The sequence below is a fragment of the Alexandromys fortis genome, unplaced genomic scaffold, assembly GCF_014885135.2.
Source record: "Alexandromys fortis isolate MF-2015 unplaced genomic scaffold, M_Fortis_MF-2015_v1.1 scaffold_52, whole genome shotgun sequence".
Classification (NCBI taxonomy): Eukaryota; Metazoa; Chordata; class Mammalia; order Rodentia; family Cricetidae; genus Alexandromys; species Alexandromys fortis.
Window position 1 is genome coordinate 7085162 of NW_026067929.1, and position 16787 is coordinate 7101948.

The window sequence follows — 16787 nt, forward strand, 5'->3', positions numbered from 1 at the left end:
ATGACGTCTATGTATATGTGATGGGCAGTACAGATGCTGGAGAAGTCCAGAAGGTGGTGTCAATCTTTTGAAGCTGGTGTTGCCTACCATGAATGCTAAGAACTAAACTTGGGTCCTCTGCAAGAGCAATATATGTTTTTAACAACTGATTGATCTTGTGATCCCTAAACGTTTACTTTTTGAAAATACTTAGGCAATTCCAAAAACCATAATAGAAGGTAATTTAACCTCTTATTTTTATGTCTAGAGTTTTCTCCCTCTATCTGGCACTGCATCCCTGCCACGGGTCATTTTGGGTTGTCTTATGAACTGCAAACTTGTCTTTGAGAAATACCTTGCTAATAAAACATTTCCAGGTTTTTTCCTAAAATCGAAAAGCAATTGTGACCCAAGTGGACTTGCCTTTAATATACCCTATAGCCTTATCAAATCCTCATAAGATTTTCCCCTAAAGCTGAACTGTTGTTGTGTGAGGCTGGCCACATATGTTCAATGTATCTCATGGTATGAAGTAGGGGCTCAACAATACCTTCTTGAGATCCATATCATCCAAGTGGTTTTGAATGAACTGCACAGTGGCATTGAAGTCTGCTTGATTAAATTCATAGGGGATATTCCACCCCAGGGGACCAAACTTGCGCCTCTCCTGGACAGTAGAGTGTAGGAAGGCCACTGCATACAACATGGGCTTCCATTGGGCCCCCACACTCACATCCAGCAGGTCCTGACTCACACCTGTTGTGGTTCAGGCAGAGATAAAAGAACATACCTCTCAGGCACTTTCATTTATTATTCCTTTTGCAAAAAACCATTCTGGCAAATGGTTTGATCTAGTTATTTATACTACTTTTATTACATTCCTATAATAATTATCATCTAAATTTAGACTATTTGAAGACCATTTCTCTTTGAAACATTTACTGAAAGCCTAGGTCATGGTGAAGGCTTGTCAACATGAGACAAGTTCTTAGAAATCCAGCAATCCAGTGTCAGGATAAAGTAGAAATGAAAGGAAAATGGTTATAAAGTGAATGCTATTATTATTGTTGTTATTATAAGTTAATAATAACTATATTAATATCTGAGGCATATACTTGGAGCATAACTTAATTTAATTTATTAATTAAAATAATGTGTGCAAAAATCCCATTTCAGTACATGACCCAAATAATTATTATACATTTATAAATTATATTATACATACCAATTCCTATTGCTATTATCTTTCAAGCTTTATTTTATCTCCATATTATCTCATAGATTGGCAATATTTAACTCTTATTATAAGTAACCTTTTAAGCATATCTGTAGCTTTTAATTGGAATATCATCACATTATTATCATTAAATATTTTCATTTAATTGTATCCTTCTTGATAATTTTTTTAAATTTTATTCATCTATTTTACATCTTGACCACAGTTTCCACTCCCTCCCCTCCTCCCAGTTCTTTTCCCTTAACTCACTCCCCCATTATCACCCCCCAATCCACTCCTCCTCCATTTCTGTTCTGAAAAGGACAAATCTCCCATGGTTATCAACAAAACATGTCATATCAAGTTGCAGTAAGACTAGGCACCTCCCCATGCATTAATTAAGGCTGGCCAAGGTGGCACAGTATGAGGAGTAGGGTTCCAAAAGCCGGTAAAAGAGCTGGAGACCAGCCCCTGCTCCCACCGTCACCTCCTAGTTAGCTTTTATTGAGCCTACTTCAGGTATGACAATGGAAAGGTTTTTGAGGGAACAAAGCATGTGGCACACACAGCTGTGAATTAGCAGAGACAGGATGAAGGCTCCTGTTCCCAAGCTCCAGGTTCCATATGTGACCGTGAGTTCCAGGCCTGGTAGGAAAAGGCAGAGGTAGTGAAGACAAAAGTGTAATCTGGGGGTCAGTTGTGACGAGAGGGCCATTTTGGTCTTTGACTGTTTTTGAGTTGTTCACTTTTTGTTTTCATTTTGTGCTTTAAGATATAGTCCCACAATGTCACTCCAGGTGCTTTAACCTGCTATGGAACTCGGGCTGGCATTTATTTCACGATTCTCCTGCCTCAGCCTGCTGAGGCCTGGGATTACCATATGAGTCATGCTACACCACTGTCTGATTTTTTTATTGATTTTATTGAGCTCTACATTTTTCTCTGCTCCCCTCCCCGCCTCTTCCCTTCCCTCCAAACCTCTCCCAAGGTCCCCATGCTCCCAATTTACTCAGGAGATCTTGTCTTTTTCTACTACCCATGTAGAGTAGATCTATGTATGTCTCTCTTAGGGTCCTAATTGTTGTCTCGGTTCTCTGGGATTGTGGTTTATAGGCTGGTTTTCTTTGCTTTATGTTTAAAAGCCACTTATGAGGGAGTACATGTGATAATTGTCTTTCTATGTCTGGGTTACCTCACTCAAAATGATGTTTTCTAGCTCCATCCATCTGTCTGCAAAATTCAAGATGTTAATTTGTTCTGCTGTGTAGTACTCCATTGTGTAAATGCACCACATTTTCTTATCTATTCTTCTGTCAATAATACCACTTTTGGGTATGTATCCAAAGGATGCTCAATCGAGCCACTGTCTGATTCTTAACGATGCTCTGATGTGTGGCCCTGATCAGATGGATCAGGCTACACATTTAACTCAGCTCCTCCTTTCCAGAGAGACAATACTACTACAGTAGTGAAGGTATGGAGTAGAGAGACCACAGACAAGAGTGTCCCACTCACGCTTAAGTAGAACAATTTTGGAAAGACAGAAAAATTGAAAGTAGAAAATCATGGGCTCAATTCACATTATTTCCATGGAGCACAATACCTGAGTCCCTACCAGGCAAAGGAAGAGTACAATTTGCTGGTTCTCCTTTTGCAATCCCTTTAGGAAAACTGTGCAAATCTTGTGGCCTCAGGATCATTCCCCAACTTACCACCATACGTTCTTTTCAGGCCCGCCCGCAGGCCCTGAGGTGGCTCGTTGGCAAACCTGATGGACATCTGCAGGAGAGTTATAGGGAACTGCTTGTGAACCTCGGTGGTGATCCACAGGCGGAAAGTGTCGTGCACAGTCTCCGTTTCTGTGATTATGTCCATTAGTTCTCCCAGGAAGTCAAGGCCCAGGTGGCAGTTCTGTAAGAGGACCCATCCGCCCTAAGGATGGAAATCAGGTCAGTTTCTTTCACCTGGAGATTTCAATACAACTTTCTGCAGAAATTATGTCATTAAAATTTAAAATAGATGCATGCTAAACAATATAATTAGTCTAGGCCAACTCTAGCAGTTCGGTAATGCTGACTTGAGATATACAATATGTTTATTGCAATTGTTGCACACATTTATTCCACAACATACTGTCTTGCCAATACACATAATGATGCTTTAGCTCTGTCATAACAATAGCCAGAGTAAAGCAGAGAAAGAGGAAGCAGAACTTACAAGTAAGCCTGAGCTCTGCTCCCTCCACCAATTCCAGTAAAACTACATCGAAAGCACTGTAAGGCATGATCCCAAACACAGCGATAATGACAATAAGCAATATTGATGACAAGTAAATAAGATTCCAGAAAATTGAATCCTAAGCTGCACTCTGGGTGCTTCTGGGAGAGGCCAAGAGTTGCTAAAAGTACAAGAATGAAAGAGACAGAGAAACAGAAAATGGTACCCAAGACCAAAGAGCAAAACATCTTGCAGGGACTGAAAGAAGGGGGTGCATCCTCACCTCTTTACAGAAAGATGAGAAGCTGGGTCTGTAGAGGGCAAATCAGACATGGCCTGAACTGAAGAACCAGCACCTCAGGTGGAAACAACCACACTGAAAACACTTGGAAGAAAGTTTGCAGATGGAATTTTTAGACTTGATTCCTTCTTCTAGATTCTCAGAATACTGGTAACCAAACATATACCTCTCGAGTATGGAAGAAAATTCCCTGACAATCTAATTACTTTAAAGACAAGAGCCTTAAAATGATGTCTTAATTTTTGCATGAATTATTCTATAACTGTGATATTCTTTACATACAGCCACCCAGGCAAACTGGTGACTGTGCAAAGATATCCATAATATCTGGTCTATGGGATATTTTAAATACGATCACCTACAGTGTCCATATCACAAATAGGTGCTTTTGAATCTAGACATTTGGTCTTACATTTGCCATGGTCTGGTGCAACAGCTTCCTTGCATGGACCTCCTGACCCTGGCCCATGGACACATAGCGTGTTTCTATTTTTAGTCTCTTCCCCAAAGCAATGATGGAATCTGTGGGGTCAGAGCCCATGGACAGGAGGCAGATGAGTGGTGTCCGTGGGTCAGATTCCTCCCATGTCTTTTCCAAGTCCAGGATAACTCCCTCTGCATAGTTCTCTCCCATAGAATCCATGATGTACTTGCGAGCCTGTCAAAAGCAGTGCAAAGTCAAGAAAACATTTCTAGCCCCTTTGTGTATCACAATACAGGAGGGCTTCTTCAGACTGTCTCAAAGATATTCATATTAACTGCAAGGGAAATGGGGCAGTGACTTCTTTTCCTGGTGTCTGTTTTCTGTTTGTTTACATTTCAATGCTATACTCAGAGAGACTGTGCTCCTTGCCAGACAAAAACGGAGTTAGAACTTCATAACCCAAGCTGAATCACCCTGGTTCCCATCCAACACACTGATGGCTTCTTGCTGTCTGCATAAGATTTGGAAACTTTATTATTTAGGATGCTAACCCTAATTCCAAATAGTTCAATAGTACAATGCTTGAAAATTAATGAGTATTTACCAAATAGATAATCACTGAAGAGCTATTTATTACATTGATTAGTGAATTAATTAATTATTTTTAAAATACTTACTTGATAATGTCTGCTCATCATTTTCATCATCCCTTTCCACTTTGTGGTTCTGTCCTTCTACTATTAATTTTGTTTGAACTTTTACTGAAATCTATGTTGATAAGATCATAGGTTTTATTTAATTCATTTACTATCATAAGAAATACCTAGTATTCTTTTTGTAAAAGTTTAGACAGTGATTTTTTTCAACTGCCAGTATAAAACACATATGACCCTTAATTCCTATTCTTTCTCTCACAATAATTGGGTTGTCTCCCTCAAAACAAAAACTAAAACAAAAACAAAAAAGCTGTTCTCCAATTCCAAGCTTGTAGCATCCACATGTCTCCACAGTGAGACTCCCAGACGAACCTTTCTCCCAGATGAGCAAGCAGAACCCAGCTGTCAGTACACTAACTTTACCTCCCTTGAAGCCAGCGATGAGTGTACTCAATACTATCCCCAGAGGAATACACATAGAGCTTCCCTTGACTCTGAGGTTTTAAACAGACCTGAGCTATAAAGGTAACCATCTTGAACGATGAGCGTCTTACCAGTAGGAGCTCAAAGCCCTGAACTGCGAGATGATTCTGAGAATGACGAATACTACAGATGAAAGAAGTGTGTGAATAGTTACTGGAATCAAACTCGGGATACTTTCAAACCAGAGATGGTTTCACTAGCCTTAACCTTGACCTCCCGGGTCCAGGTCGTGACAAGGGAATCTGGGGGCCTGCAAAGATGTCTAGTACCTTCATCATAGCAGAAGTGAGTGCCAACTGAGACAAGGAAATCAAATATTCATAATGCTCTAATTCAGCATTTCCCTTCTGGATAACTGTGCCCCTCATATTACAAAGTAAAACAAGCTATGAAATACCCATCTTCTGCACACTGAAAAAGAGACACATTAGGTTCCCATTTCCTAAGGGGAATGATCACAGATGATCACTGAGAAAGCCCTGGACCACTGTACCATCATCTCAGTTCTAAGTCTGCCTTATCATAAACTCTAATGCCCAGTTCACCACTAGTGCGAGATTAAATGTGTGCTGGTTTGGTAGAGTACACATTTTCCTTGACTTGATAGCTATTTCTGAATAATTGTGGGAAAGGTAGCTTGCCTTAGGGGCTGTGAAGTTTCTACTCGGAGCCCTTCCTTGCTAGTAAGGCTGGGCAAGTGGTAAGGAAATAACTAGTCAGGACTCATTCCCTGATTCCAGAAGTCCTCACTCGTTCACATCTTTCTCCCATTTGCTGGTTTAGTAGTTGACAGGTGTTCTAAAGATGTGGAGTTCAATCCAGTTAAATTTGAGGCAAAGTATGTCATTATACCTCTCACTGTGTTTTCTAAATAGGCAAAATCCAATATGAAAGTATCTAGCCTTGCTTTAAATGCCCAAACACTTTCATTGCAGTATTTTAAAAAAAAATGTCTAACATGTCCACTGAGGTCATCAAAAATCTACTCTGTATACACATTCGGAGTTACTGAAGGTCTGCAGGCAGGAAGCAATTTAAAGGCTGGCCGGTCATTCCACAGTTGCAGTTTCTGCTCAGCCACAGGCAGCTGCCATCACTGCAGCTTCTCAGTGTGGCTCGCCTACATTTAAAGACCAAATGTTTTCTATTTTAAGCTAATGGGGTGCTCGATACCACCCAAACCATCATGCAAATCAACCTGCACCCAGTGTGGACACCACCACAGAAGATATTGCAATGCAGTAAGGGTTACATGGAAAATCATTGAAGCTTTTCTAGCTACATGGGCTCTGTTGCAATTATTTAACCCATCCATTGAAGCACAAAAGCAGCTTGATACAATAGAAAACAAAACGGTGTGGCTTTGCTCCAATAAACTTCATAAGCCTGATTTGACTACTCCACAATGTACACATGTAATGACATTCTATAATAATATACAATTATTTGATAATAATGATAATAAAACTTTAAAAAACATTACACTGAGATTTAACTGTTACATCATTTTCACATCATAAAATATCATTCTTCTTGTTGATTTAATGCATTAAAAATATAAAATTTATGCTTATCTCAGAAGATATTTGAGGTAGTGAGCCCAACTCTCATTCTCTAACTCCTTGGTAAAGAAAGCTATTTAACTTAAAATGGAAATCATGATTGGTGTAGAAGGTCCTTCTGTCTATGTTTTGCTTTCATTGGTTAATAAAGGAACTGCTTCGGGCAGAACTTAGGTAGGCAGGAAGACTGAATGGAATGCTGGGAGAAGGAAGGCAGAGAGAGAGAGAGGAGCCATGGAGTCACTGGAGACAGACGCTGGAAATTTTACCCAGTAAGCCACAGCCTTGTGGTGATACACAGACTACTAGAAATGAGTTAAATTAAGATGTAAGAGTTAGCCAATAAGATGCTAGAGATAATGGGTCAAGCAGTGATTTAATGAATACAGTTTTCAGTGTGGTTATTTCCAGACTGAGAAGCCCAGTGGCCAGGGACAATCAAGCGGCTCTTTCCTCCTGGATCTGATTGGGTTAAAGTCCAGGGTTTGCAGTTCATTTTGTGATGTAAGTCTCAAGACAAAACTACAACATGTGTGAGAAGTAATAAGATTCCTCACCTCCATAATTTAGGCCAACACAAGCATTGTCTCATTGGGTCCCCATCCCCATAAGCCCCTCCCTTACAGCAGGCATGAAACTTGGCTAGCAACCTCTTCCTCCTCTCTCCAAGGATGTGCATCAGGTGGCCCTGCCAAGCAGTGACAGGATGACCCTGCCTTTGGGATTCCTGCTTCGCCTCGGGATTATACATACAATGATCAAATAATAGCAAATAAACAACAGCCTCTTGAGGTTGTGCAATGGCAAAAGCAGTGGGTTTTGTAGAAACATAGGAAATACATGTTTATTACCAAACGAGCATTTAAGCTGAACAAGAGTGTGGGCAGGCCTTGTCCAGACAATGGAAAGTCAGAGTGAGCTGTACTTCATACAGTGAACACATGTACAGGAATTTCAGAGCAAACAAGAATAAATTGTTTCATCTGCATAGAGGACATCCAGTACAACTGTGTAACTGATGGTTTGGTGAGAGCCAGCCAGACTTCTGCACAGCCTGCCAATCTATAAAAACTTAACACCTCATTGGCACAAGTAAATACATCGTGCTACATTGTCCAACTCCAAAGAACATTTTGTTCCATCTGGTCTCAATTAAGCAAGCACAACCTTGGAGGATGGGAAGGAAAATGAACTCAGAAGCTGTCTCGTATGGACTGACCTCCCTTTGTGGCATGGTTTTAGACATCACTGCATAGGTAGCATTAGGACATCCCCTGACAGTGCGGTATTTCTGTGGCCAACCCACCTGATATTCCTACTGTGAACCATCACACCAGACAAAGCGCAATGCATGAATTGCAGCCTGATATTGCTTACAGCAAACGGGAACAGAGTATATAACAATGTGGGGCTTACCTGGCAATAGTTTTTAAAAAGGACTCATGGAGATACAACTTTCGGAGGGTGGAATATATTTCCAGAGGACCATCTAGATTTTATTCAGAAATTGAGTGTGATTGTAGGGGCCATGGTAAGCCCTTACAATTGAAAAACTGTGAAATGGAATATCCTTGCTGTTTCTTTTAGAATATAAAGGCTATTTCAGAGTGGCCAAGAAGATACAAAACGTGACCAGTAAAGAGGCCACACTTGTGTCCTGCCTGAGAATGACAAAGCCATACAGAGGTGGGGACGTTACAGAAGAGTCTGAAGGCCTTCATTTTAACTTTGAAACTAAATCTTTTCTGTGGAAAAGGGAGAATGGAGGTAAGGAGGCAGAAATGGATAAAGAAACAAATGTACTTACACTTCCCTCTTTCACCACCCTGAAAAAGGCAACCTTTGACCATTCATTGTGGCAAAGTACAAATCATGAAGGTGAAAGTGGGAACTGAACGGAAGCGAGACCTCAGTGCCCTAAGTGGCAAAACCCATTTTTCTTTTCTTAATAAGTCTTTAGATCTAGCTGTTCTTTGATTTGAGGTACCTGAGTCGAGGTGAGGATAGTTACCTTGTCCATTTTGCGTTACTCTCTGCAGAGAACACAGTGAATACAGAGACCAGCAGATTTTACTGCCGTTGCTTTATGGAAGTCATTAAGAAGTCTGCCTGTGCTAAATTTTAAAGTTTTAGTTGTGAAAGCAAGGCCTGCTCCTTTTCAGTGGGTGAAAAGTCATATAAAAAGTCTTGGAGAACATGAAGCTTTTGGAGGAAGGATTTACATTTTAGTCATATGCAGAATTCAGCTCTAGAGAACCTCTCACTCAGAGCTGTGGCTTTATCTAGGGAACTGGCACTATGTCTGTCCTGCTAGACATCTCTCTCACTAATGTTTCTGCAGTTTTCTTGATTATACAAGAGCTGATGTACAGCTAATAAAATAGAGCAGCTCTATCATTTCTGAATTATTATAAGATGACACACGAGAATAATGCTTTGCATTTGTGCTATTCCTACATGCCAAGCTCAGAGTCACAACTTTCTCATTTGCATTTGTTTTACCCCTGGGACCGCAGGGATTTAATAAATCACTTAGGGACCTGTGCACCTCAGTCCTTCCTTTGCTGTTTTCAATTCCATTCATCATATTGTTCTTGCTAAAAAATAGTTTGGATGTCCACTAGGAAATTCCATTTGATAATCATATTCAAAATACTTCTCTAAGCTTAAAGAAAATTCTCCTGTAGAACACACTCTCCTGTTTCCTTTTAACACACATTTTACCTGGGCAATGGTTCTGTCGGGACACCAGGACCTAATAAGGAGAAGACGTCTGAAGCAGTCAAGAGATTTATCATAGGCATTTGGAAGAGGTTCCTCCTCTGGGTTTTCTTTGTCAAACCAAATTTTCCACAGTTTTTCATTTCTTGATATCTGAAAATACCATAGGATAAGAAGTGTGTCATGTCACACAAAAACCTTTCAGCAATTGCACATTGTCATTGTCTATCAAACTTTCTGACCCTTCTAGGCATGTGTAAGCCATATACTTTCACTATTTTTAAACATTATGTGTCCTGGAGTCCAAACTCTGGCTGTCTAAGATTAAATACCACTCGCCCCCAAACCAGTCTATGTTAACATTAGCCTACCACTGGCTGCCAAGGTAGAGAGAGTCCTGAGATGCTTGATTTCCCCTCTACCTTCATGGTAACAAATTTATAAAGAAAGAAAAATCAATGGAGCCCTATTTTCATTATCTCAAGGAAGACTCATCGGCTCCACAAAATTCTCTTATAATCCGGTCTTGCTAATTTATGTTTCCTCATTTTCTAGGACCACTCTTGACTCAAAGGAAACATCAAATACATATTTGTTCTTGAATAAACAGGTTTGGGGTCAATATTCTATCAATCTAAAGTAATTTGAAGGATTGCATCCAATATTATCATCAATTGGATGATCAGACCCCTGGTACTTATAGGCAACTGGCAAAGCATATGATGTATTACCATATACCAGATACAGATACCAGAAACAAATAGGACACCAGAGTTACAGAGGCAAACACATCGAAAGTTTCAAGCAAACAAATAACATCCACGAATTAATAGATTTTTTTTTTTGTTTTTTCAAGACAGGGTTTCTCTGTGGCTTTGGAGCCTGTCCTGGAACTAGCTCTTGTAGACCAGGCTGGCCTCGAACTCACAGAGATCCTCCTGCCTCTGCCTTCTGAGTGCTAGGATTAAAGGTATGTGCCACCACCACCTGGTGAATTAATAGAATCTTAAGTCCTCTGATAATCACTTTGATAAAAGCCTCAAGTATATTTCCTAGTTTAACCAAAAAAAGAACCTTCCAAAAAAATTAATAAATAAAAAAAGAACCTTCCTGGGTTCATGTTTAGAAAGGACCATTTAAGAATAAAAAATAATCTGTTTCAGTTATGAAATTCTGCATAATGGTGCTGGATTTCACACATGTGACATACTATCCAATCTAGGGAAAACTCCTGGATGTATCCTGATAGAAGGATAAACTAGAGTGCATTAATAACTCAGAATTTAAGTTATTTTTCCTAAAACAACTAATTATACATAAATTATGGGTTAGTAATAACAAACATCACCAGTTGTGAGCCAAAGTATAAAGGTACTTCCAAATATAAACACCTGGTAAACTTGAACTATCAAAGTTAAAAAAATCTCATATTTCTTGGTCAAAACAGGCATCCATAGCCTCTTCATTCTGTTTCTAAATAAAGCCATCTTTCTGTCAATCTCATTTCTCTATCATCATCAGGTAGTAAACAACCTCCTTTCGGACTCACACTCAACTTCCACTATTCCTGCACAAACACTGGTGGCAGGCAACTGAATGGTTTAAAGAACAGTGACATCTACAGATCAAGAGACAAATGCCAGCATGAGGGCCAGACCTGGATGACTAATTAAGAAGGAACTGGAAGGAAGGGCAGAGGAAGAGGAAGGAAAGAGACAAAGGACAAGAAGGGAAATTTAGTAGAATATGCTGTGTGTATTTCTTTCCATTTCTTTTCATTCTCTAAAAAGACCACACAGAGAGAATTATGCATGCATTTAATTATTCTAATTAGACCCATCAGTTTTTCTATATATAGACCTTTATAATAACATGTAGGCTGAGACAATGCCAATTAAACATCCTGAGTGCACTTTTTCCTACATAACCAGCCTTCAGCAGGTGCCCTTGTTTTCAGGCTGTGGAGAAGCTGCAGGAAAAACAAACACGTACAATACCTTCTAAAACTTACAGTATAGGAAAGAAGCATCTCTCCTCCATAAACTCTGCAGTGATGAATCTTAAAGCTGCTCACCATGACAGTACCTTACATACATTCAACAAACATAGTACCTGATCGAGGATGTCTGAAAACTGTCTAAGTTTGCTAAGTTCCACCAAGTTCAGCCAGGACATGTCTAGGATCCATTTTGATGGTTTAGGAGGGCAAGCTTTAAGATCCAATGAGGCGCCACCTTTAAAATTAAACGTAAGAAGTTGCCAGCTCTTATTTTTGCTTTAAAGTAATTCATTTAGTAAATGTTTCTGTTTGAAGTGTCTTCATTTCAACGACTTTACTACTTTAACATTTATTAAATTCAGAGATATAAATCATAGTGAGGAGCATGCTTCAAACCTAAATAAATAAATAGATGATTATAGAAAACTCAACCACACATCAGCATTATAGCTTTGGAAACAAAGTGATGCTGGATTCTGTTGACCTAACCAACATCTAGGGCAAGCTACCTTATTGGCCTGGAACTCTCCCTCTAAATTTTAAATAATATGGCCTACATGCTGTGCTAGAAATGTATAAACCATGCAGGATTGAGGGCATGGCAGGTCACTAAATGAACAGCTCTTCTCAATAAGGGAATGGTCTTATACTGGTATATGCTAATTTTAAATATATAGCTTATCTACAGATGCTAGAATCACTAAATATATTTGAAGGTTTCTCTTCTGTAAGCAATATTCATCTGTTTTGACCATATCTTAGGGCCTCTGTCACATTGCTTATATTGGGTAATGTAACAAGAACAAAATTTCCATTTGGTACTGATTCCTGACTTTTTTCTGATAACCTTCCTAAGCACACATAACTTTTAGCACCAAATGATAAAGGACACTTTCAAATCATCATTGCTGCCACTTAAAAAAATATCATCAGGTAAAAGTCATACTTTAAGTAAAAGAAACCATTAGGGACCCTTTAACATGACAAAATAGGTTGTCTAATAAATAACATCCATTAAACTATTTCAAGGGAAAATGTTCTAAACATTATTCACAAAAGAAAATCCAACCTACTGAGTCATCCAAAGATTGTTTGTTTGATAAAGCATGTTATAAACAAACAATGTAAAAGATATTTATTGAGTCATTCTCTACCTAATCCAAATACCATGTACTATTACACTGTATCCTTTTGTCAAATCAATCTTAGTTCATTTATAGTAAGGTAAACAGGGCCTTGAAACTATTTCAATGCAAATATTGACTCATAAAGTAAAAAAATAAAATCTTGTCATGCCAGGGAGAAAAAGATAATAGCACCATGTTCAATAAATGCTTCACCAATTTCCATGACAACTACCCATTTTCCATCAAAATGTAGAAAATAAGGTAGCTACCAGTGAGTTAACAAAAGACTATTTTTGGAAATGATGAGTGAGCCTCGTAGGTTTAAGCACTGTTCAGTGTTGAGAGATGGCAACTATGTTGTAACTGTCTTGCCTGTTCCAAAAATGTACAATGAAGCACAAGGAATGGTTGTATGTTGGGGAAGAAAAACTATTTTTGATAACTCAATAGCAGATTAAATAGATTATTTAAGAAATAGCTGAGAAAGGAAAAAATGGATTCAGCAGGGCTCAACAAGAAGAAGTTGGGGAGAAGGAGATTAGAGGTAATATTTTTAAAAAAGCATTATATTTGGGTATGAAAATCTCTAGTTGTGCCAATGGGACATCACCAGCCAAAATCTCCCAGATACGTAAACCATTTACTGACACTGAAAATTTTATTTACTAGACTATGGAGAAGAGTAGAGACACTGTTACCCATTATAGGGTTTCTTAGTTATTTTATATTGCTGTTGGTAAAATACCATGCCCAAAACAACTTTTAAAAGAGTTTAACTTGGCTTACACTTTCAGAATATTGGATTACATGATGGTGGAACCAAGGAAGAGCTGAGAGCTCACATTAGGAGACACAACCGTAAGGCAGAGAGAGCGACTGGGAATGCAACAAGTTCTTGAAAGCTCAAAGCCTACCCCCAGTGAGACAGTTCTTCTAAGAAGGCCATGCTTCATAATTCTTCCTAAACAGTGACACTAGCTGGGGACTAAGTATTCAAAATATGAGATTGTGTGAGTCATTCTTGTTAAAAACACCAAATAGACACACTCTATTTTGTTTTATATATGCCTATATTTAAGGAAGCTTCTACAGTAGTATGTCTCCAAACTTTTGAAAGGTATTAAGTGTTATACCTCTTCCACCCTGCCCTCAACGTAACCCCTCCTGCTCCTTTGTTCCCCTTTAACCTTTTATCCCACTATGGTCCATCTCTCCTAGACCCATAGCCTTGTAACAATTTCCTGCATATCTATGGATTTTCCAAATTAAAGACACATGTCTGAAGAGCTAAAGCTAACAATCACAAATGAGAGAAAAATGTGTGATGCCTGTTTTTCTGGGTCTGGGTTACCTCACTCAGAACATGAAGAAATCAAGCTGGTACTCACCTTGAAGCTTTATCTTTGCTGGTTAGCTTTCACAGAACTCAAATGTACTATGTATGCTACTAGGGAATAAAGGGATCTTTGATGTCACATAGCTGCGGACCTAGAAAGCTACAGTAAAAACAAGACTGACAAGAGACATACTGGCGCTACAGTAATTTGACTATCATGGTAGTATCAATCTACTTTCTGGTTGGATTCAAGGACCACTCCAGATGACCAAACCCATACCTGACTGCATTACTGGAACCAAGAACCCATGGCTAAACATGTCATAGGCCTTAGGGGAAAACCTGCTATTATTCTGCTAAATGTACATAGTATTAAACAGAGTCCTAAAAAGGTACTCTTTGACCATAGATTAGTGCATCTATCAATCCTCACCAGAGAATCAGCTCTTATCAATAGATATCAATTCACTCAGACCCACAACTAGCCAGTATGCAGCAAATAGGAGACAGCAGAACACAACACTCATCCCTACATAGAATATGTATATCACATCCTGTCCTCCAAAGGGTCATGGATCACTGCAGAAGAGGGAATGGAAAGACTGCAAGGAACCCAATAGTACAGGAAATAAAATGAAAAAAAATTAAAAAATAAGATTGTATCTTTTTAAATATGCATATCAAAAGCTAATCAAGTCAAGAGAAAGACTACAGAATGAAAGAAAAATCTGTGTAAGGTATACAGACAATTAGTATCTAGACTTTGGAAAGAACCCAAAAATCTAAGTACCAAAAAATTAAACAATTTGAGCAATGAATTGGGTGATAAATAGGAGAAGGAGGAGAAGGTAGAGGAGGAAGAGGAGGAGAAGGAGGAGAGTGCTGATGATGATGCTGACAAGGACAAACAAACAAGGAGAGCAGGAATAAATGACCAATAAGCAAACGAAAATGTTCAGCATCTTTAGCTGTCAGCACAATATGAATTTAAACTATTAAGACTCCATCACCCCAGTCAGATGAGCTGCCATTAAGAAAACAAATAATGACAAGAACTAGCAAGGGTACATTTAGACATTGCGGGTGGGAATACAAATTACTCCAACCACTGTGAAAAATAGTATAGAGTTTCCTCAGAAAATTCAAATTACCATATCTCTCAGGTATTCCACTCTTGGGTACGTATCTGGAGACCTCTAAGTTACCACACCACAGAGATGCTTCCAAGTGTATTGCAGCCCTATTCATAACAACCCAGTTATGGACTAGTCTAGGAGTCCTTTAACAAATGAAGAATATCACAAACAGATACAGGTATATGTACTTAAAGTGGAGTTTTTATTCAACCACAAGGAATAGAATTATATTGTTTTCAAGAAAATTAGGGCAAATAGAGATCATATTAAGTGAAACAAGTAAGATTCAGACAAATACCACATTTTATCTCGTCAACCCTGTAAGAGACAAACCTACAGATACACCCATGTTAGGGGACATAGTCTTTGGGCGTGCCTTTGAGAGACTATGCTGCTTAAGAGAGCTGGGCAGACAGACATTAAAAGCAGGGAGCATATCCCTTGAGCGTGAGTCCACAGTGGTATAAGGAAGAACAAGTGGTTGAACACAAGCATCCTCTGACCCCTGCTTTCTGACTGTGGATGTGATATGCCTGGCTCATTCACTTTCTGTTGCCTTCCTTTCCTGCCATGGTGGCCTGTGTCTCAAATGATGCACAAATGAGCCCTTTCTCCCTTGAGTTCTATTTTTGGGGGCTTGGAATTGGGCCAGAGAATTCTATCACAGCAAAAGAAAGGTTAAAACTTATTTCCTCCCATTACTCTAAAGTGCTTGCTAGCTTCCCACATAGTGTATATTTTACTTGTTTAATTACTTTTTCTGTACCTTCTCCTCCACCCCAAAATCAGGCATTCTGCAAGGGGTTTGGTTCAGTAAAATGCCTGTTCAATGCCATGAGACACAGTTGATCTCCAACAAATATTCATCATTCAATGGATGATCAAACAGAATAATTCATGTAAGTAAATCATAAATGAAATGCAAAGAAACTATTATGACTTAGAAAGCAAAACAGAAGCTCTGTGAAGGGCATTCACCTCTGCACTGTGCACAGCACTTTCTACTGACCTTTAATAAGGGTGAGAAACTCTTCATGCTTGACTCGGTTCCTCTGGATGTCAATCTTTAGGGTGAGCAACAATGTGAACAAGAATTTGTGCTCCTCATATAAGCCTCGGGCAGCATATTTGAAAACCTCATAGGTCATGTGCTCGATGATATTAGCAATTCTCTTGCTTGTAATTGGGCTCTTGACAGACCTGGGGAAGAGACCCATCAAGACATGACATCATCATCCCGCTGCCCTTTCCAGTTGTCTATAGAAATAGCATTTCTGGTGGAGGATAGAGGACTAATTTTTACTTTTACACATCAAGAAAGGGCTCCTAAATCTAAAATAACAAGAATTCTCTCAACGTGAAACAACCAAATAAGAATTCCTCATTGTTGTCTAAATCAATTTTACCCACAGGCCATTATTATTCACAACAATGTCTTGAAAATTTTCCCATTTAGTGGAACACGCGAAACCAAAGGAGGCAAATCAGTGGACGAGTGGCCAGCACGGCTTCCTCTGAGCCTAAGATGACAAGTCTGAATGATGTGGTAACACTGTAATAACGACACTAATCTCAGATTTAGGAAAAGAAAACACTCTTACTTCCAGGCAAAAAGGAGATTCTAATATCA

The 16787-nt window shown here is 39.0% G+C and overlaps 1 protein-coding gene across 7 annotated transcripts in view; it reads right to left on the reverse strand.

Moving 5' to 3' along the window:
- Positions 1-16787, reverse strand: part of Dnah5 (dynein axonemal heavy chain 5) — a 239260-nt gene that overhangs the window by 18955 nt on the left and 203518 nt on the right. For all 7 annotated transcript variants that reach the window (XM_050144813.1, XM_050144816.1, XM_050144812.1 and 4 more), the window contains 6 exons: positions 16167-16357; positions 11672-11793; positions 9563-9712; positions 4126-4371; positions 2908-3127; positions 530-735 (listed from right to left, as the gene is read on the reverse strand). In XM_050144813.1, coding sequence (XP_050000770.1) covers positions 530-735; positions 2908-3127; positions 4126-4371; positions 9563-9712; positions 11672-11793; positions 16167-16357 — 1135 coding nt within the window. The remainder of the gene's footprint in view (positions 1-529; positions 736-2907; positions 3128-4125; positions 4372-9562; positions 9713-11671; positions 11794-16166; positions 16358-16787) is intronic.